This window comes from Myotis daubentonii, chromosome X (assembly GCF_963259705.1).
Source record: "Myotis daubentonii chromosome X, mMyoDau2.1, whole genome shotgun sequence".
In the NCBI taxonomy this organism is placed as follows: domain Eukaryota; kingdom Metazoa; phylum Chordata; class Mammalia; order Chiroptera; family Vespertilionidae; genus Myotis; species Myotis daubentonii.
Genome location: NC_081861.1, coordinates 56,764,993 through 56,786,038, shown reverse-complemented (window position 1 = coordinate 56,786,038; position 21,046 = coordinate 56,764,993). Strand labels below are relative to the sequence as shown.

The window sequence follows — 21,046 nt, the reverse complement described above, 5'->3', positions numbered from 1 at the left end:
TCCAAAATTCCTGATCTCATTCTGACAGTGTTGAGCATCGTAGGAGATCTGAAGACCTCTTGTTGGCTTGTATAACAATGCCCTACCCCAGTGCAGCCCATGACTGTTCCAACTTTGCTGAGAAGTGGGGAACCTGTCACCTTGCCTTTCTCCTACAGTCAAGAAAACCTGGCTGAGTCATGCAGGGGAGCACCTGTGGATGGGAAAGACTTATTATTTGCGCTTGTGGTAGGAGGAGGACAGAGGGCACAGTAAAGGCCCGGCTCTGGGTGGGAGGTGGCAGAGCAAAGAGTGGTGCAGTTTAAGATGATAAGTGTTGGAATCTAGTAGCAGTGATCTGTAATCTCCACTAGAGAAATGGAAAACAGAGGCTTCAGCAAGGGAAGGTCATCCAAGAGTATGTCCAAGATTTACTTTCATGAGCAACAGGATAGCATGGAGAAAATCCGGATTAGAGTAGACAAACTATCTTGTGCAGCCACTGTTGGCATTATATAGTATAGACCCACATAGTTTTGGGATTGGCTAATGAAGTTCTGTGTGGCAGATCATGAAGAAACTGTTTAACCTCCTGATGGAATCTAACAGAAGGGGAAAGTCCATCCATGAGGAAGAAGGAGGCCAACAGTTAGACTCTCTAGTCCTGATCCTATTCACAGTGCCTGGTGGATATCTTCTGACCGTAATACTTTATAGACAACCCAGTAGAAGATGTTGAAGATGAGGAAAGTGAAAGGGAAGACAGCTCGAGAGATGGTGTCAATCCTCTTGGCTTGGTCCACGTAGAGTTTCTGCATGGTTTCTCTCTCCCTTAGAAGAGGGGCTGGAGGCTGGGAGCTATAAATGCTAGAACCTTTTATCGGACCTTCATCCCTTGCCTGCAGGAAGTGGCCCAGGCCATAGCCATGGAAATAGAAGCGACTTTCTTGGATGATGTCTTCCTCCTAGAATTACATGGGAGAAAAGACAGAATGTAAGGACACAGCTCTAAGACAGAAGGATAGAGAGCCATCCATACAAATATCTCACAGGTGAGGCGATGCAGACAAGGTATCTGGGTACACAGGCCCTTTGCATGCTTTTTTTATGGCCACAAAACTACTCATGAGATACATAAATGTTAAGTATCATATGGTATGTTACTATTCCATTTCCATTTGCAGATAAGCCCCAAGGTGCTTTTTAAAAATGCATAACATCATTTAGAACCATCTAAAAGCTAGTGAAGTACCAACCCACTGTGGGAGGAACATTTCAATGTTAAATTATCTCTGACTGATAAACAGAATAAACAAAAAAAAAGAAATCTTTAGAAAGCACAGTTGAGATTTTTAGACTTGTTGAATTTGAATTCAATGACTTTCAAGAGCTACATAATTAATTCTCCGTTTACATAGACATAGTATCTTTTAAAAATTGTTTATCTCCACTCAAAGATAAAAATTCCAAAAATTTAAATAACCTAGTAGGTTATCCAAATGAGGGTAAAGCTGATTACTGTATTGCAGATACATATGTTTCTCTGCAAATCAGATGATTTAGACATAGGGATCAGTTCATCTAGGGTAACATTTCTTACCCAGTACACATTCTTTTCTCTATGCTACCTGCATTATGATGAACACATTAACATTGAGGAAGTAAATTTTATATAAGCACTAAGTAAGGTAGCAGACTATGCAAAGTTCATTTATCTAATCTTCAGCTGACAACTTTGCATAGCTATAACACAGCTGAGAACCAGGAAGTAAGGACAGAAATATAGAGTTAAGAGTAGAGATAGAGAGAAATATAGAGATAGAGAATGAGAGAGATAGAGGAGGGGGGAGAGAGAGAGAGAGAAAGAGAAAGAGAGAACCAATGCCCCTGGATGATGAATAGAGAGAGCTTTACTCATATAAGAGCCTTTCAGGCCCCCCACTCAGATCCTATTTACTCTTTGTTTATATACAACTCAAACTCGCCTAATTTTGTCTACACTGCTATCAGAAATGATAGTTTACAGCTTTGAAATTAGACAGAAGACAAGTAAATATATCCCAGAACCTAGAAATACTTCATTCAAAGATGGTTACAATTTTTAAGAGAATTGATGTTTACAAGAGTAAAAGCTTCAGCTAAGAAAACACCTGAAGTGAAATGCCCTCTTGTGTGATGATGTTAACTACTTTCTTGGTTTGCCCAGGACTGAAGGCTTCCTGAGACTGGGGGATTTCAGTGCTAAAACAGAATAAGAAATATGCTTGTTGAATGGATGTGACATAGATATACATAAGATGTGAATAGAGTAGATTTTTACACATGCCGTGCAATTAGAAGGACATCATAAGGTTCTTATAATGGGACCTCTGAAGTTGTGATAACGTATTGTAAAGTGGCTTCATAGATAAGATGTTGGTCTGTTGGGTCCCAATAACCTTTAATTATTATATCACTAGAAGGCCTAGCCTATCATCAGGCATCAGGGAAAGGCAAGCTCAAAGCAGAGATTCAACAACAGATCCCATTTCTTTTCCTGCTTCCTATGGGCTCCTGGTACCAACTTGGGAAAAAGCATTAGTCCTGTTCACTGCTGTGTCCCCCATGCCTAGCACAGTATCTGGCATCTAGTAGGCATCCAGTGGATAGCAGTTGAATAAATGAATCATCTGATGAGCCACATTCTTCAGCATATAGGACAGGGAATGGATTTGTTCACATGGAGGCAGATCTTACTCAGTTACAAGTCTTTGCCAGAAAAAAATTACTCCTTGCCCCACCTCCGCACAATGTCCTCATGCTCTCAGCCTCTAGAAAGGGTAGCACCTTTGGCATAGGGAAAAATCTCTCTTAAATCTGCCCACAAGAGAGCTTTGCTACCCAATCATTGATTTTACAAGGTTTTGTGGAGATAGTTGTATAAATAGTAGGCCAGAGACAATTCACAACTGTGGTTTTGCTTTGGCCCTGAGTTGTTACAGTGGGGCAGCCTTAGCTCTCTGCTCAGTTATTTATGTAACCTTAGTCACCAAAGTCCCTGGCTCACCTAACCTGTATTTTCAAGTTCATTTACACATTATTCCTACATGAGAGATTGTGCTAGACCCATTTTAGAGATGAAGAACCAGAGGTAAAGAAAATAACCCCCAAATAATTGAAAAATAAGTGAGTAAATAAAATGATTTTCTGTTTTGCTTTCCAGTTCAGGTTCCTCAGATCCCCCATTCCTCACTGCTCATCTTGATCCCCTCAGTGCCCCCCCTCCCAGCAAGAAGATACAAGCATGAACTATATGTTTGCAAAAAGCTCTGAAAGAGAATTGAATCCAATGGCTGTTTCTATAGATCTAATTATTTACCCCTTTCTGCAATCACAGTAAATTTAAAGGAAAATATTTCCAAGGCTGAAAAATGCTATTTTACACAGGAGAAAAAATGTGGCTAATATAGAGTAAGTGGTTCTTGGCTTTAAGAAATTTTTAAAAATGTGTTCTACCAGTTGTAGTTGGGGGAGCAAAGATAAGTGGCCTGAAATCCAAGGGCGGGGGTCCTGGATTTGGTTATTATCTATTTAGGCCCAGATTCTGAAGTGTGTGTGTGTGTGTGTGTGTGTGTGTGTGTGTGTGTTGGGAGGGACAATGGAGACTTACACAACACATTATTGCTTCCACAGTTATTGAAATAGAATATTTTTTGTTGTAGCTATATATAGGGGAGGAGGGCTGGAGAACTAGAGAGGGAGGATATTCCAAAACCAAGCTGGTAAGGGAATGCACAGTGTGGGAGGTGAGGTGTGGAGATGGGAAAGAGTGATAGGTATTGAATTATAAGTATTAAAGTGAAGAGAAGAGATTGGAGAATGGAAGAGGGTGCTGGGGAAGGGACAGAGGCAAGCAGCATTCTGGGGCCAAGCCCCTGAGAGGACTTGGCAATATTTTGAAATTTCTTCCATTTCTCAAGGTGTTCTATTGATAATGTCAAGGCTTCCTCTCTGTCCAGCTTGAAAAATAGCCCTCACCAGTCAGCCTACAAAGGTTGGTGAACTGGGTTAAATGGTACTGTGTCCAGAGCCTGGTGCTAGGCTTCAGTGAGGTTATAAAAACAAGAGAGACAGACCCTTCCCTGTGACACTTAGACTAGCTGGGAAGACAAATCAGAAATATATGGGAAAAGGGTAAACTACTTTAGACAGTGACATGGAAGAAGACCATCATGCAGTGGAATTTGGTGGTTGAGGAGAGAGTAGAGAAGAACAATATTAAGCCTGGAGTTGGGTGATCAGTTGGCCAACTCCTAGAACACACCTAAAATTCTCTTGGATATGGGTTCCCTGAAAAGCATATGGATTATCTTCCTTCCCTTAAAAGGGCTTCTTTCAGACTAAAAACTGCTGCTTCTCCAGCAGGGCCCGGAGAGAGGTTCCAGAAATGGATCAACTCTGCATCAATTTTTCCAGCCAGCTTAGTGATTTCCAGGATCCCTGCTACCATTCCTCTGGGATAGCAGTAGCTTTAGGAAACTTGAAGTGGGCCATGGACTAATGGTTTGGATTTTCAAGTTTTATTTACATTAATAGTAAGCCCAGCCCACTTTCAGGCAGGATCCATGAGCCTAAGCAGGGCCCAGGCTACTGTTATAACTGTCATAATTGAGCACTGGTTATGACAGACTCCATTATGAGATCAAGATCCACCTATATACAAGTAGGAGGGGATAGGCTGTGGGCAGTTCGGGGAGGAGAGGTGAAGGGGAGATGGTGGGGCTAGTGTCAACCAGTAGCTCTACATTAACTGCAGCAGTCTTATGTTGCTAGGACACTCACACAGGCAATTGAGCTGTAAAAAGGAATCTGGAACTGTTTGGAAGTCTACTCTTTTTTTCCAAGGTAGGCATTGAGAAGGCATCAAGATCAAAATTCCTATAACAATAGGATTTTGGTAGCTGCAGGAAGGTTTGACTTAGCTAAAGAGGGGGTAGGGACAGTTATATTAGACAATAGTGCACCCTCTTGCCCTTATGCCAAGTCTGTATATTTTTTCTATCCTTCAGCATGGGATAGGAAGGGCTTATAACAGTAGGTCTGTTGAAGAATGGGTCTTACTCAAGGAGATGCAGTTACGAATAATTCCACTAGAGGGCGGAATTCCTAGGTCCCAACCAAAGGATTAAAGCAGGGCAAGAATTGATAAATTCCTAAAAACCGTAAGATGAGACAGGAGCCCTGCCTTCATCATGACATATGGTAGGGGTATCTCGGGAGCAGCTCAGGTGGGAGGTGGGGTGTTAGGAGGAGAGGAGCGTTAGTGCTAGAGTGGCTTCAACAGTGGGCTCAGAACATCATTTTTCTCCCCCCCTTCCCTCTTCCTCCTCCCCAGAGATAATATGTGCTTGCCCCTCTGGCTTTTGAGCATCCATACTAGGCAGAAAGCAATGAGACAGACCTGAACTCTGTGTGTGATGATTAAGCGACTAGTATGTAGATCAGCAAAGCTTTCAGCTTTGCTCATACATTGGCATTTGTTTCTGTGAGTGGCTCAGGCACCTCTGTTGCCATGACAATGTACCTAACACCTACTGTCTGGGCAATGGGGGTAAACTGCCTCCGTTGTCATGACGACAAGATCCTTACTCAATTTCCCCAGGTGATCACTCTATTGTAGAAGATACGGGGTTAGCAAGCAAGAGTAAGAGAGAACAATTCATATCCAACAACTCTGATGCATCTAATGAAGATCAAGGCAAAGAAATCTAACAGCTAGAAGAGGCAAGTGATGGCTTCTCAATTACAGCATAGCTATGAGAGCCCTTATAAAATCCTCCCCTAAAAGGCACCAATGCTGGACTCTTGAATTCTTTTGTTCTGTTTTGTTTTGTTTGTTAATCCTCACCCAAGGATATTTTTCCATTGACTTTTATTTATTATATTTTATTGATTTCAGAGAGGAAGGGAGAGGTAGAGAGAAACAGAAACATCAATGATGAAAGAGAATCACCGGATCAGCTGCCTTTTGCATGCCCCCTATTGGGGATTGAGCCCACAACCCGGGCATGTGCCCATGACCAGAATCAACCTCGGACCCTTCAATCTGCAGGCTGATGTTCTATCCACTGAGCCAAACTGGCTAGAGCTATTGAATTCTTAATCAGTATATGACAACCTGGAGTACCTTTCTCTTGGGTGGAAGGAGAGCCAGGAGCAAACATTACTAATTCTCAAAGCAATCTCATATGAACAAATTTGATAAGGTTCTAATACTGGCTAACATTTTTTTCAGTGTTTATGTGCCCAGCCCTGTGCCCATGCTCTTAATCACTCTAGGAGATTGCCCTATAGGCATTAGTGTTCCAATGGACAGATAAGGAAATGGAATCAAAGGTGTTAAAGTACTTAACTTCTCTGTGACCACACGGGGACTAGAATCCAGGGTTTCTGATTGCCTGTCTAGTCCTTGCAGACCTAGGTTTGGTCTAGTTTGTGGGAGTAGTGGTAGGGAGAAAGGAGTCCTGGGAAGAAAGGAAGTTGGCCCCTCCCTAATTATACACACCATGTGCTGGCGCCTCTGCCTTCTTCGAAGTCTTATAAATTCTTTATGCTGACAGGAGACAAAATTCACAGCAGCGTACTCCAGCAGGGCAGCGAACACGAAGAGCAGACACACAGCCATCCAGATGTCGATTGCCTTCACATAGGACACCTGTAACATCCATCAACAGAACAGTCAACCTTTCTAGAGTTCTTCCATGGCCTATCCAGTGGGTTGTCAGCCCATATCAACTACCTGCTATTCTTCAGTTTTATCTTGAATTTCTTCTGGTTTTTAAAGAAGCTTTTTTTACCATATGTTCCATTGTCTGAAGTCCTATGTCAGATTATCCTTCACCTCTCTACACTGTTCAACCTGCACTTCCATCTGCCTTTCCTCCCTACACCTCTCTCTCTCTCTCTCTCTCTCTCTCTCTCTCTCTCTCTCTCTCTCTCTCTCCCTCCCTCTCTCCCTCTCTCCCTTCCTTCCTTCCTTCCTTCCTTCCTTCCTTCCTTCCTTCCTTCCTTTTGTACTTCTAATTCTGATTATTCTTTTTATTCTTATCTTCTTCTGATGCTTTTTTTGGTTAAACCTTACCCAAGGATATTTTTTCCCATTGATTTTTAGAAAGAGAGGAAGGGAGGGAGGGAAGAGAGAGGCAGGGAGAGAAAAAGAAACATCAATCTGAGAGAGACACATAGACTGGTTGCCTCCTGCATGCACCCTGACTGGGGCTGGGGATCAAATCTACAACCCAGGTACGTGCCCTTGACTGGAAATCGAACCTGTGACATTTTGTTGTGTAGGCTGATGCTCTAACCAGTGAACAACACTGACAAAGGCATCTTCTGAGTCTTTTCTTTCAATAAATAGCAAACAACATGAGTGTTGCATTTGTTGGCCCTTTTCTTTTTTCCCCCTTTTATTTTCTAGAGTTCTTACAACCATGGTGGTAATTGGTCAGGGTTCGTTATTCCCCTATGAGACATGTGAGGACAGTTGAGGCCTAAGAGAAAAAGTCTTAGCCAAGATCACCCAGTGAGAAGGCATAATCTTGGAGTTAGGGGTTCTGAGCTTTTGATTCGGTGACACTGCCATTTACCTAGGCTGAAGTCTCAATATCATATTAGGAGTTCCTCCCTTTTCCTCCTCCACCCCTGTTCTTCCCTTGACATTGTGGTTTTTCCTACAGCTCTTTGTGAGAGTCCTCTGCTAAGGAATTGAGCTCAGTGGCAAGTTGGGGCCTCATATCCTACACAGGAGAGCAGAACAAGGAAGGGGTCCTCAGAGAGTGCTACCCACCCTGGCTATGGAAACTTCTCTATGCTTGCCATCTCCAATCTGTTTTCAAAACAGTAGCTAGAGTTTTGTTTTCAAAATGTAAATGTGATTATATCACTCCCCTGCTACCAACTCTTCATTAGCTCTTCAGTACCCTTACAATACAGTCTATACTTCCCAGAGTGTAACATCTTAGTTACCTCTGCCTACTTCTTCAGTTCCATCTTACCCCTTGCAATCTATGATCCTGCCATGGTGAACTATTTCAGTAGTTTCCCCAGGAGACAATATCTTCCTGTCTCTCTTACCTCAATAGCTTTTACTCTACTATTCACTTCAGATACCACATTCTTTAGGAAGCCTTTCTTAAACATTCCAATCTGGATTGGTTGCCTCTGCTCTATGTGCCCATGTTACTTAAAATTTCTTAGCATCCATCAAATACAACTGGCCATTTCCTTCACTAGACTGAACTCTTGGATGGCACGGACTATTTCTATCATATCCACTGTTCAATCACAGTGCCTAGCTGAGTGTCTGGCACATAAGTATATATTTTTTGAAAGAATGGGTGGATGGATGAATGAGTGGGTGGTTTAGCAATGTATTTTTCTGTACTGGTTTCTTTTTCCTGTTTTTGTCTTCCTCACTACTACCTACCCCAAGAACTATGGGCCATTTAGATTGCAGGATCTTGAGAGAATTGGGTCACTTCTCCAACTGTTGTGGCTTTAGGTCTAATCTTTCAGTCCCTGGTAGAATATTCCATTTAGCCTTTCAGTTCTACACTGAGCCACCTGGCATTGTATACATCAAGAATGGCAAGGAGACAGAGATCAATGCCTTTGGGAACCCCCATATGGCAATAAAGAAGTAGTTTCCTGGGGACATGAGGAATGACTATCCCAGCCGAGTTCCTTCACAAAGTGAGCCTCTGCGTCTCTCACCCTCCACACTAAAGTTGTACTGGGGTGGGATTGGCGTGGTTTTCAGAAGCCCCTGACCTGGCCCCACCTCTTTCCTTGGGGCTTCCACCAAATTTAATATTGCACAAACTCAAGAATGAGCAGAAGCTCCCTGATTTACTCAGTCCCTTGTTCTGTGGGGCTGGTCAGTGAAACTATTTTGTTTGGGGTACATGTCTTCATATTTTGCTTACTGGATAATAGGTCAACAAAAAGGTCATCAAAATCTACCCAGAGGGCAAGACAGAATGAGTTAGAGAAGAATCTCTTTGCATGGCTGTGGCAGTAAACTAGGGCAGGGTTCTTAGGTCTGAACTACTTTTCTGCCTCTGGTCTTCATGCAAGGCCATTAGCACAAAACGGCCATCATAGACCCTCCTTAATACCCCTGGTCATTTAGAAAACATAATCATAGGAAAAGATCTCTGACAATTTCCCCTGGGACACTTGATACTAATTTGAACTTTGTCACCAATTATCCCTAAAGGTGTTGGTCCACCTCAAATATTTACTGGTATCTTAAAAATAATTGGGATCATAACCAGCTGCTTTAGCTCTAGGTCTACCACTCAGTTATTTCTACCCTGACAACTAATAATTACAATAATAGCTAGCATTTATTGAGTGGTTACTATTTGCCAAACACTCTTCTGTGTTAATACATTGTCTTATTTATTTTTTAATAACCCTCTAGAAGAGGTAATATTATTTTTTCACCCTTGTTTTTGGAAGAGGTAATATTCTTATTCCCATATTATAGGAGAGGAGATTGAAAGGTTTAGAAATTTTCCTAAGGTCACCATTAGTAAAGGATAATGCTGGGACTTAAGCTCAAATATGCCTGACTCTAATCCCTCTTAACCACTACTCACCCTCATTTAGCAAATTGGTAAATTTACTATGGATCTCCAGATTACTCCCTTTTTAAGTCCCCAGTAAACTTATTAGGAATGAGCACTAGGAGATGAGAGATCACAGGTCCTGGTTCCCATCAAATCAGAACAAGAGGGAATATGTTCATTGTAAAATCCACAAGGAATTCTGTTGATTTTGCTTCCCATGATTTCTCTGTGGCCTAGTGCAGTGTCTGGTACATAGTATATGCTCATTAAATATTTATAGAATGGATAGGCTTTCTCCCTAATTTTTTCAGAGACTTGCTGACCATAAGGACTTTGAGGTGACCTCTAAATTCCATACATGAAGACACAAGGCAGGGAGATCCTAGCCCAGTCCCATCAGCACAAATCTTTTAGCATAATCAAAATATCATCAGGCCCCAGATGAGCAGAGTCCACTGATTTTAATCACTATTTGCTACCTCAACTTTTTCACACCCCAAAAGAACAGACATTGTCTCTAGAGCTCTTTGTAATAGTATCTGATTTCTGACATAGTGAGAGACAGCTGTTGGTTTAAAATGCTTATATTTCTTTGTTTCTTATGGGCTATGACCTTGAGAAGGTCATTCTGTATTGGGCTGTATTGTCCTCATCTGTACCATGGGGGAGGGAAACTTCCTACTTGCTAAGGGTCTTTTGGTTTTAGACATGCTAGTATTTCCTGGTGAAAGTCAAAGTAAATCAGGCACTATCTCTACTTGTTCCCTAGACAGACAGCATCCATGACCCCAGCTTCCACACTGTTAGCCGTATGTTATGGAGGAAGAGAAAGAAGCCACTTGTTCTTGCTCAATGGCTCTTCTCTACCTTAAATCCAAGGAAAATAGTGAGCAGGTGGGACTTGGGATGAATGGGAAACAGCGAACTCTATGGCAAGCAAGTTCTATTGCACGTCTCTTCACCTTTGGCAAAGAGGCTCGGGAGCCAGAGCTCTGAGTGGTCATGGTGAGCACGGTCGTGATGCCTAGGCCCACACGGGCAGGTGCAGCATCCATGTTGATCCAGAAGGAAACCCAGGACAGGATGACGATGAGTAGGCTGGGGATGTACATCTGAATCAGATAGTAGCCCATCTGCCGTTCCAGGTGAAACTTTACCTCAATGCAGGTGAATTTCCCTGCAAGGAAAGAGGTGAGTTATGAGGCCCCAGGTCTCCAGCCTGCAGCTGAGCCTGAGAGGCAGGACTGGGGCAGTCTTATCTCCGAGGGCTAGCCTCTGAGTTCCTCAGCTGGACCAATAAATGAGTCTTCAAAATGGTCCCAGGGAGTGCCAAATGTGTTTTGAGGAAGCTCTCAGAGCAGCCATCAAGGACTTGACCTCCTGCTCCCAGCATTTTAGTTTCCAGCAGAAGGCCTTCCACATGGTATCACTACAAGAGGATTCAGAGCAGAAGGGCTGCAGAGACAGACTGCCTGGGCTTGAATTCTGAATCTTCCATTTACTAGTTATGTGACCTCAGGGAAAACACCTAACCTTTTTGAGTTTCAGTTTCCTTGCTTGTAAAACAGAGTAATAACAATATCAACTTCATCACTGGGCTATTGTGGGAATTAAATGAGATAATGTATTTTTGGTGTTGAGCACATAGGTAGCTGGTACTACCATCATTATTAAGAAAGCAATGAGCTTAGACTCCACTCAAATCTCAGCAGCCTTGCTGGTACCCTGGAAACTCTCTAACAACAATGATTCACTGAAATAAACACTATCCATGTCTTAAGCAAGTGAGAGCAGCCGACTAGCAAACATCTGGAAACAATGTCCAAGAGAGACCAGCTGTAGACAGCATGCAGCGGGTTGGTTCCTACAGAGTACTGGGCAGCAGCATTCTAGTCCACCAACAAAAGCTCCAGGCACATGTACCAATGCTTTGCCTCCTCTGCCAGCCATCTTTATTTTGCCTTGCTTCCCACACCCTGAGATGAAGAAAACACTAGCTCAGAGCTTCTCTTAGAGGCAGAGGTTCAGAATAACCAAAGCAAAAAGCAGAGGATGTGTATACTGTTATTTTATTTTGGCTTAGGCTTGCTGTTATCAGGCCTGTCTTATTCCTCAAGGCTGGTGATTTCATGAGTGACTGATTATGGGTTTGACATGCTGTGTGATGCTGTGATCTCCTACTGCTCCTCCCCTAGTCCAGCCCACCTCACCTCACTCTGGGCTTCTTGTCATGAAATGCCTTTGCTAGGTATCCATATTTTCTTTTCTTCTTCTTTTATTGGTTATAGCAGTTTTGTTTGTAATGACAAAATTCACACTTGTTTAGTACAGAAAAGAGTGAGAAGTAGAGAAGGAATGATATTCATAAGCTGACAAGCCCCTACTAAGTACTCTGACTTTACTAAGTTTGTCTCATTTAAATCCCATAGAAACTCTTTAGGGCAGGAAAACATTATTTTCCATTTTACAGATAGAAATACTGAGGCTTGAGGAGATCAAGTTATGCTTCTCAAGGGTACCCAACTGGTAAATGATGGAGCCAGAACTCAAGCTCTGCTCTGACTCCAAAGTTCTTGCTCTTATCTAAATACATCACACTACTTTAAAAACATTTTGTGCTATTTCCTTCCAGAATTTTTAACCACGTGCTTTTGATTTGTTTCTTTTACCACAATATATTATTCTGTTTATACAACTTTGAATCTAAGCCTTTTCCACTTGTAATTTCCCCTGTTGCTATAAGCAACTTGCAAGCATCCTATTAAACATCTGGGTAATGAGGCATTATGTAATTTATTTAACCTCTTTCTTATTGGTGGATAGCTACAATTCCATGTTTCTGCTAGTATAAACAGTGACCCAGGAACCTTCTTGGGATCTAAAGTCAATATGATATTTTAAAATATTTCCTTATAATTCCAAAGAATGGGGATTCCTGGATCAACACGGAGGAAAACATTTATAGCTTCTAAAGTTTCTCAAAACATGCCCCCTGGACCACCTGCATCAGAATGCTCAGGATGGTTTGTTCAAATGCAGACCAGAATCTCTGAGGGGGAGAGCCCAGGAATCAACATTTGAATAGGCTCCCCAGGGGACTACATGCAAATTTCCAGGTTTCCCCCCTCAATAAAGGTTATACCAATTTCCACTCCCACCAGCATTTAAAAAAATTCAATGGTCCATTCCTCTCTTCACTCCCTACACAGAAACTCACATATTCATAGGGTGGCACACCATAGGAGGTACCTAGGATCTCTCCTCTTCACCCTGTGATCTCTATCTCAGGGTCCTAAGTCTTAGCAGTGAAATTGCCAAGGGAATTGAGAAAGAAGCAAGGGGGCAGATCCTCTGGCAGCTCCTCTCTACCCAGTAGCGGCTAGCCCATATTTCACACCTGGGAAGACAGGCTAGTCCAAGAGAGTTAGGCAGTAGTAGGAGGTGTGGAAAAGAAGCTGGCAAGTGCCCTGAGGCCTGTTCCCTCCTGGTTCAGCCAAGTCATTAACTACTTCCAGAGGTATTTTCACCAACCTTCCCCATGAAGTTGACCCCAAGGCAGGTGGAACGCTCCTTCCATTCAGTGGCACAGGCCCATTTGCTCTGTAGCATGTGACAGGGACAAGAACATGGGCTTTGGAATTAGATAAATCTGAATTTGAATTCTAAATCAGTCATTTAGTAGCTGTATGATTTGAGCAATTGATTTAACTTCTTAGAACCTCAGTTTGCCCTTTCAGAAAAATGGGGCTGATAACTCCTGCCATAATGAGATGAGGAATATAAAGCACTTAACACTATGTCTGACATAGACTGAACCTTCCATAGAAGTTGGCTGCCTTGCCCCCTTTCCTCCCCTCTGGAGGCCCTCCTGTGACTCAGCCAGTAAAGACCCTGGTTTTTTACCTGTATTGTAGTGTTTGGTACAATAGCTTAGATCCTTTTCATCTCGCAAGATAAACTGGGGCAGAGTCAGCCCCTCAGCCACTTGGACAGCAGGAGCATCTTCCAGCCACTCAAACACGAGGTCATTCATGGTATAGCCAACTGAAAGTGACAGAGATGGCAGAGGGTTGCAGATTGTGGGTGTTGGATAGGGGTAGGGTGAGGGTTAGAACTGGCCAGAAAGAACAGATGAGGAGTAAGGCCTGGATTTTAGGAGCTCCATGCTCATCTGGGGAAGGGAAACCTTTCTGAAGAGATTACTTGGTCAAATGTCTCATAGGCCCATCTAAGTGGACAAATCAGAAATATTTCCAGCTTCTCTCCTACCTAGTTCTCAGGCATTAGTAAGGCCCAAAGAGAAATTATTCTGGCAGACCTAGAAAGCAGGTCAAAAGGTTGGAAAGATGTCAAGGAACCCAGCTGGGAACCTCTTGCCATCTCTCAAACCCAGGGGAGTAAGCATGTGTACCAACCACATGTCTCAAGCAGAGCCAGCCTTAGAGCCAAGGCTTCTGCTACCTCACCCCGGAGAGGAAGAGCTGTTTATGCCCTGACAGTTATGAGTGGGATAATGTGGACAACATAGACTTTTAGCTGGAGCCCTAAACTGAGGAAAACGGAGAGCTAACACATGAACACGCCAAGTTGCTCACAGAGAGAAGTTTGTGAAGGCTCCTGTTACATCTATGGCCATATTTACACATGTCAGATAGAAATGGAAGCAGAAACACCAAGGCTCACAAATGTCCAGAGTAGAGCCTTGACCCAGAGTAGCTTGTCATAGTAGGAAAGTCCCATCCCCTTCTGTAAAATGCTCTACCTACTTTTTAGAATTGTGAGAGGGTAATGGGAACCTGGTCATGAAATTGGTTTATGAACTCTAAAGAGCTGACCACATATGGCACATTCTAGCTGACAAACTTATTACATGCTGGAAACAGCTTACCGAGCCTTGTTCTCTGAGGACTGTGGATGCCTGCTGATCTCAAAGTCTCACCTTGCCCATGTGATGGCAAAGGAATGGACATAAGTGATGGTTCAACCTTGTCCTTTAGCTTCTCTGTTCTTGGGGCAGCCCCTGCAGGCTGGAACCTCTGCCATAGAGTAGATCTTGGCTGACTTTGCCACCCTGGACACTGTCCTAAGCCTAGAACTGTCCTCTTCCACCTCTCTACAAAAGTTATCTGCGTTCATGAAGTATTCGGATTCAAAGAATACCCCGCCCCTGCCAACTCTGGCAGTTTTACAGGCATCTTGAATGTCTTAACTCAGGAGGAGTTGAAGTAGAATTACTTCAGGCACTGTGAGAGGGAACGTATTTTGGGCAGAGGAAGTGCCCCTTAAATGGCCCCTCATAACAAGCATAAGGAAATTTGTATATAAGATGGGCCTTCCCATTTCCAGCCCCATGAAACAGCCAGGTCAGCAAATTGTGTGGGAATGGAAAAACACACTGGGTTGGGTGTTAGTGAGCCCTGGCTTCTAGTCTCATCTGTGTCAAGAATTGTGTGTGCTTGGCGATGTCCCTCCCCACTCTGGGATGCCCTTTTCCTGTCTGGAATATCATGAGATGGAGTTAACTAGCTGGGATCCCAGGCCTTGCTCTGTGACTCTCTAGGGACACTTACAGCTCTCCAGTTGCATTATGCAGGTCTGGATGTCCATAGGGAAGTTCTTGAGGTCCATTGGACAGGACAAAATGAGGGTCAGCCTGGCAGGGACAGTAAGAAATAAGTGACATTGGTTCACTGGGGCCAAGTACAACACAGGGGACCCCCTTCCACCCCTCAGATTCCACCTAGCTTCTTTTTGACCCAAACTCTCCCACATACCTGATGCTGTAGAGCACATTCCCATTCTTGAAGATGCGCAGTAACTTGTTGTCTGTGGTCACCTCATGGAAGTTGGCCCCTTTCTCATTGGCAAAGAACAGGTCTGGTTTCCAGATAGAATCCAGCATGGAAGGGTCAAGGTCCAGCGAGTCATCAGGATATTCTTGGTAGGCCAGTCGTGGGTCGTGCCATTGCTGCCGCAAGAAGACATTCACCCGATAGTCCTGCAAGGGTGTAGATATGGGTCCATCTGAGGCAGTGATATTCCAGGAGCCCAGCAAGCCATACATGGACAGGAGGGACATGGGATAGAAATGCTGAGATCACATCTCAGAGGTAATGGGCATTATCCACTGGAGAAGGAGCCTGTCTTGGGCTGATATGTCTTCCAAAGATGGAAAGGTAAAAGACATTTATTAAGCACTTACTATGCACCAAGTTGTCTGCTAAGTGCTTTCTTTATGTGTTTCACCTCATTTAAATTTCACACCCACTCTGTGAGGAGGGTGTTGTAATGACCCCCATGTTACAGATGAGGAAACTGAGACAGAGATTTAAGTAACCTGCCTAAGGTCACACAGCTATTTGAGGTAGTCAGGATTTGAACATAGGCTTTCTGATTCCAAAGCCTGTGCTCTGCAGCAAGCTACCTCCCAATCTGGACCATCTGCTGCTTAGAATAGTCTTCCTTTATCACTGAAACCAGGAACTGGGGAAAGAATTCCTCCCAGTGACCAATTTTACACGTACCATAGCTTTAGCTATGACCATGAAACTGGAAGAGGACAGCAGAGGGAGAGAAGGCTTGCTATCTAGAGGGCTTCACCCATTCACATTAGAGTGGAAGTGGGTAACAGAGAGACCTTACCATGGTAGTCTCAGTGACAGAGCCAAAACTATTGATGAAGATGTTGCAGGTCACATTCACGGGTGGGCCTAAGGGAGCAAAGCACAGTCACATTGGCACAGTCACATTCCATGTGGCTGGGAGCAGGTTCAAGGACTCCCTCCTTGAGCTTAAGGCTAGAACACTGATAGGAGAGGGCAGTGCCCATAGGCAACAAGGAGGAGAAGCTCCTTCTGAATTGTAAGAGCTAGCCTTGTACCTCCAATTTCAAGCAATAGGAGCTGTCTTGGCAGTGTGTCCTCAAAAAGGTGAGGAAAGGGAGGGTTTTTTTTTTTTTTTTTTTTAGAATGAATGATTCTTACCTTTAAAATTGGGCCGAATCCTGGCATCATATCCAGATGTCTGCCCCATAAGCTTGTCAAGGAAATCAGAGGGCGACATGGTCTGGGACCCCTTGGTCCCAGATTCTATTTCCTCTTTTGCCAAGGCCACCCTGGACAGGAGAGATAACATGTCTGAGGCCAGTTGTATTCTGCCTTTACCACAGATCCTTTTTTCCCTGTTCCTAATCACCTCTGGCTGATCTTCCCATCAGGCAGAAGGATGGGACAGAATGCGTCTCTGGGTGCCACAGCCATAAACCAACATGGCAGTTCACCAGTTAGGTCTAGAAAATGGCTTTCACATATATTAGATTTTTTACCCTCACCATTCTCAGTGTCATGGGGGTGAGGACGATTATTTCCATTACACATGAGAAAACTGAGGCTTCCAAAAGTGGAGAGACTTATGGGGCTCTAAACTTGTGCAACCACTATGCAAAACAGTATGGAGGTTCCTAAAAAAAATTAAAAGTGGAATTACCATATGATCCATCAATCCCACTTCTGCGTATTCATCCAAAGAAAACAAACAGTCATTTGAAGAAAGAGATATTTAGCCATATATTTATTGCAGAATTATTTATAATAGCTAATATATGGAAGAAATCTAGGTGAACATGGATAGATGAATGGATAAAGAAGACACATACACTGGAATATCACACAGCAATAAAAAGGAATGAAATCTTGACATTTGAGACAACATGGATGGACCTAGGGTATTATGCTAAATGAAATAAGTCAGAGAAAGCAAATGCTGTATAATCTCACTTATATGTAGAATATAAAACAAATAAACAAATTGAAAGATGACTGGCTTGCCCCAAATCTCACAGCTGGTGAGTGACAAGATCAGGACTCAAATCTAAGGCTCATCCAGCATTCTCTTTCTGAAGATGCCTTGAATGCACTCAAAGAAGAGTGACCACTCACTGGAAATAATGTGGCCATGGCAACATTTTGCCTACCTGACCTAGCAAAGGATTGGAAGGGCTCAAGGATAATGGCATCCCTGAAAGTTGGTTTCAGTTTTTTGGCCTTCATGCTGAGCCACTCAGGCTTTATAACCTAGCTTCTGGAGAGGGAGGCTTGGCTTCTGGCATTTGCTCTGACAGGAAACTGTTTTGAGCTGGACTCATTTCAGCATTGTGGCAACTGCAGGCAGGTAAACATGCTTTGGCAACAAAACAGGTGAGGAAGCAGGGTTCTAGGAGCATGGGAAAGCCTCCCAGTAGGATGGCTATACTGAGAGGGTCAACGACTATCTTTTCTTCCTAACAGCTTGATTTTGAGGAAGGAGCCAGTGTGCTTGGCCTAGGCTAGAAGTCATCCTTTTTTTTCCCCCTTGACAAGTTTCCCTCTAAGAGCAGCAAAGACTCTTCTGCATGCCTGCTTTTCTGCTTACCAGCCAACAGCTAGAGGAGGGACCAGGACCTCAGGAAAGCCTTGAGGGTAGGGGTGGGGCTCAGGGCCTGAGCTTAGGCTGTACTCCTGGATGGAACCTTTGCCTCCTGCTTCTCCTGCCATCACCACTGCTCCAGGTCTAGAGCTAGCTCCTCCACTGCTGCACCGTGAGGCTGGAGGCAGGGTGGCTGCGGTTCTTCTGGGTCCGAGTCTCCTTTGAGCCAGCGGGCTCTTCTTTCCCAGTAAATCTATACACCCGCCAGTGATGGATACAACAACAAAAATAGCTAAGGCACCATACTAAATGTTTTGCTCACCTTATCTAGTTTAGTTCTCACATCAATCCTCTCAATAAGTACTATTATTATCCCCATTATACAGATAATGAAACTGAATACCAGCAAGGTGAAGCCACTTGTTCACAATCAGAGAGCTAGTAAATGATAAAGTTAAAACTCAAACCTAGAGCTATTGACTTCAAAACTAAGTGCATCTACCACAATACAATGATGCAAGCAGGTCAGGGTGGGCTTCCAAGGGGGAAGACCAGTGGCAGCTGTACCCTGACCACCTAAAATCCTGCCTCCTTGAATCCCCTGAGTGGGAGGAAGCCCTTACCCTGACACAGAGGCTACCTTGGCCCCAAGCAGGGCCTGCGAGAGCAGGTGGCCTAAGGAGACTGAAAATCTGAGAAGGCTGGTGGTGGTGCAGGAGTAAGCAGAAGTCCATGTCTTCACCACAGGCCATCCACACCAGCCAGGTGCTGCTTTTGGCCACCAGCCACCTGTCTGTGGAGCAACCAGACCCTTGCCACCCTCCTCAGCCCCACTCTCAGGTCACCTCTCCTACTAGCCCCAGCCCCAGGACCCTGGCACAAGCCTTGGTATTCACTGTCTTGGGCTCCAATCACTGTTTTAGCCCCTTTACTCTGGGGTTACCTTGTCTGTGGACCTGAGAGCAGAGTCACTGTGTGTAGCCACTCCTTCCTCCCTTTCATTCCTGGGAAGACCCAAATGCTGGCAGATGAAGAAGGTTGCAGAGCTGAAAATCTTGCTCATGCAAGGCCCTGCAGTGGGGTAAGAAGAGAACTCTGATCTGCTCCTGGGTACCTGAGTGACCTTAGACAGGTCATATCCCTTCTCTAAGCCTTAGTTTCCATATGTACAATAAAGGAATTGGATTCAAGACTTCCTAAGGGCCTGTCTTGCTTTAATTACTCAAGCGGAAATGCTGCCATTGAAGCTTGGGCCTCCAGATAGCCTCCCTTCCCCTCCCCTCCCCTCCCCTCCCCTCCCCTCCCCTCCCCTCCCCTCCCCTCCCCTCCCCTCCCCTCCCCTCCCCTTCCCTCCCCTCCAGAAGGTCCAGCAAGGCCCAGCTGGGTTTCCACTTCTGCCTCATCTTCCTATCAACTCCAACTGAGTTGCCATTCCACTTTGGACTGTTTTTCACTTTGCAGAAATTTACACCCCCCTGCCCCCCTGCCACGATATTGCATCCCTGTCTTCCAGCCAGCCAACATGTATGCAAGCAGTAAGGCAGGAGGCTCCTCAGAGGCAAGCAGTTCTGGGTGTTTATTGAATTAAGAGGAGGAAGATAGTACTGCAGTACTACCTCACCCCCCTCCACTTTGGGAGGTACCGTTCTTATGACCAGTTCAGCCCAAGCTACAACAATCTTTCTTCCTCAGCACATCCTGTTCACCTAGACTGTCTCCTGGTCTAAGGAGTGGGAATGGGTTGGGGGACATTTATAGGGAACCTAAAACATGTCTTGCTCCCTAGCCAGGAAATGACTTACACCTAGTGCCCACCCAGGGACAGTGAGCAGCTATGTGCACACAGGCAGGGTGACTGCAGAAAGCCAAGGTTTGGTCAGCCTAGATTCATTCTGATGTTGTTTGGGGCAAGCCCCTGCTACTCAAAGCCTCTTGAGTGGGCATCTGGCAGATGTTGGTGTCATCTTTAGGGATCTGAGCAGTGTAGGGGGATAGAATTGGATGACAGGACAGATGGCCTCTGTTCTGCGGCTTAGCTACCTACTCCCTCCCCAGGCCCAGAAAGCTCCCACCCATGCAGAATCCTTCTTATTAACTCCAGGGCCTTTACCCACTTCATGAAAGGCTCCTGGGTCCTGATTGGGGGAATGTGTGTCCTCCCCTGGAGCCCTCCAGAATGTGGGGTTTTTGCAAACTTAGAAAAAACTGTGACAAATGCCCCTGCTGCCCCCGGCCAGAGTTTGCATGCACCTCCTTCTTACCCCCACTCAGCTCACCTGAGGAGGACCTGCCCTGGCAGGGTCCAGAGGAAAAGGAAGGAGAGGGTTGCAGGAACTCGAGTTGTCATTCTGCAGGGACCCTGAAGAACCCTTTCTCAGCCTGGTTGCCAAGGTGAGAGGGGATATCCTGAGGGGACTGCCGAAAGTACAGAGCTTTCCTCCAACTTGGTTAGCTCACAAGGAGCCTGCTGGGCCAGGCTAGGAGTTTTCTCTCTCTCTCTCTGCTCCTTTTTCCTCTGCCCTGCTGTTACCAGTCAGGGGCCAGAACTCTTTCCCTGGAAATGATCTTGACATAGATAACCCTAACAGCTCCTGCTCTGGCTCGCCTAGAGCCTGGACTCCGCCGGTGGCAGGAGCTGGAAGAAATTTTCTTTGGGCAGTAACTAGTCTCCAAACCCTGGGGAGTCTTGGAAGGGAGAGAGGAGGGAGACTGGGAGAAAGATGTTTCCCTTCCTCCCACCTTCCCCCAGATGCACCCTCAGAAAGCAGCAATTTAAAGATACAGTCGCTTGCAGTTGGAGTAGGTTTTGGAGCTCATCAGTGTGTTAGGGAGGGGCGTGGGGCTACCGATGCTGCTCTGTCTAGCTTCTAACTCTCCAACTGAAGGAGTGTATGCTGGCTGCCCTGCTTTCTGCTCCCCAGCAGCGTCCCTTTTACCCTGGAGCTACACTGGGGCCCATGCTGTACAGTCTTAATGATTTTTATAAAGGGGGAAAAGATCTGAGAGGCTTTAGGTGGAGAAGCCACTGGGTATTCTCAAGCTGACAGCTTCAT

At 44.7% G+C, this 21,046-nt stretch overlaps 1 protein-coding gene across 1 annotated transcript; it reads right to left on the bottom strand.

Moving 5' to 3' along the window:
• Positions 1-653: 653 nt before the first annotated feature.
• Positions 654-20,340, bottom strand: LOC132224053 (glycine receptor subunit alpha-4). Its single transcript, XM_059679125.1, has 9 exons — positions 20,270-20,340; positions 16,574-16,704; positions 16,233-16,300; positions 15,365-15,588; positions 15,161-15,243; positions 13,494-13,634; positions 10,553-10,767; positions 6,524-6,673; positions 654-944 (listed from the first exon to the last, which is right to left on the bottom strand). The coding sequence occupies exons 1-9, from the start codon at positions 20,338-20,340 to the stop codon at positions 654-656; spliced, it is 1,374 nt and encodes a 457-aa protein (XP_059535108.1).
• Between the last annotated feature and the right edge of the window lie 706 nt (positions 20,341-21,046).

What these genes read in the sequence shown, in the direction of transcription:
- LOC132224053 (XM_059679125.1), bottom strand. Translation starts at nt 20,340, where the DNA reads ATGACAACTCGAGTTCCTGCAACCCTCTCCTTCCTTTTCCTCTGGACC. An exon ending in CCAGGGCAGGTCCTCCTCAG is followed by an intron (nt 16,705 to 20,269) that starts GTGAGCTGAGTG and finishes TCTCCTGTCCAG; the next exon opens with GGTGGCCTTGGCAAAAGAGG. An exon ending in TACCAAACACTACAATACAG is followed by an intron (nt 10,768 to 13,493) that starts GTAAAAAACCAG and finishes CTTTCCTTGCAG; the next exon opens with GGAAATTCACCTGCATTGAG.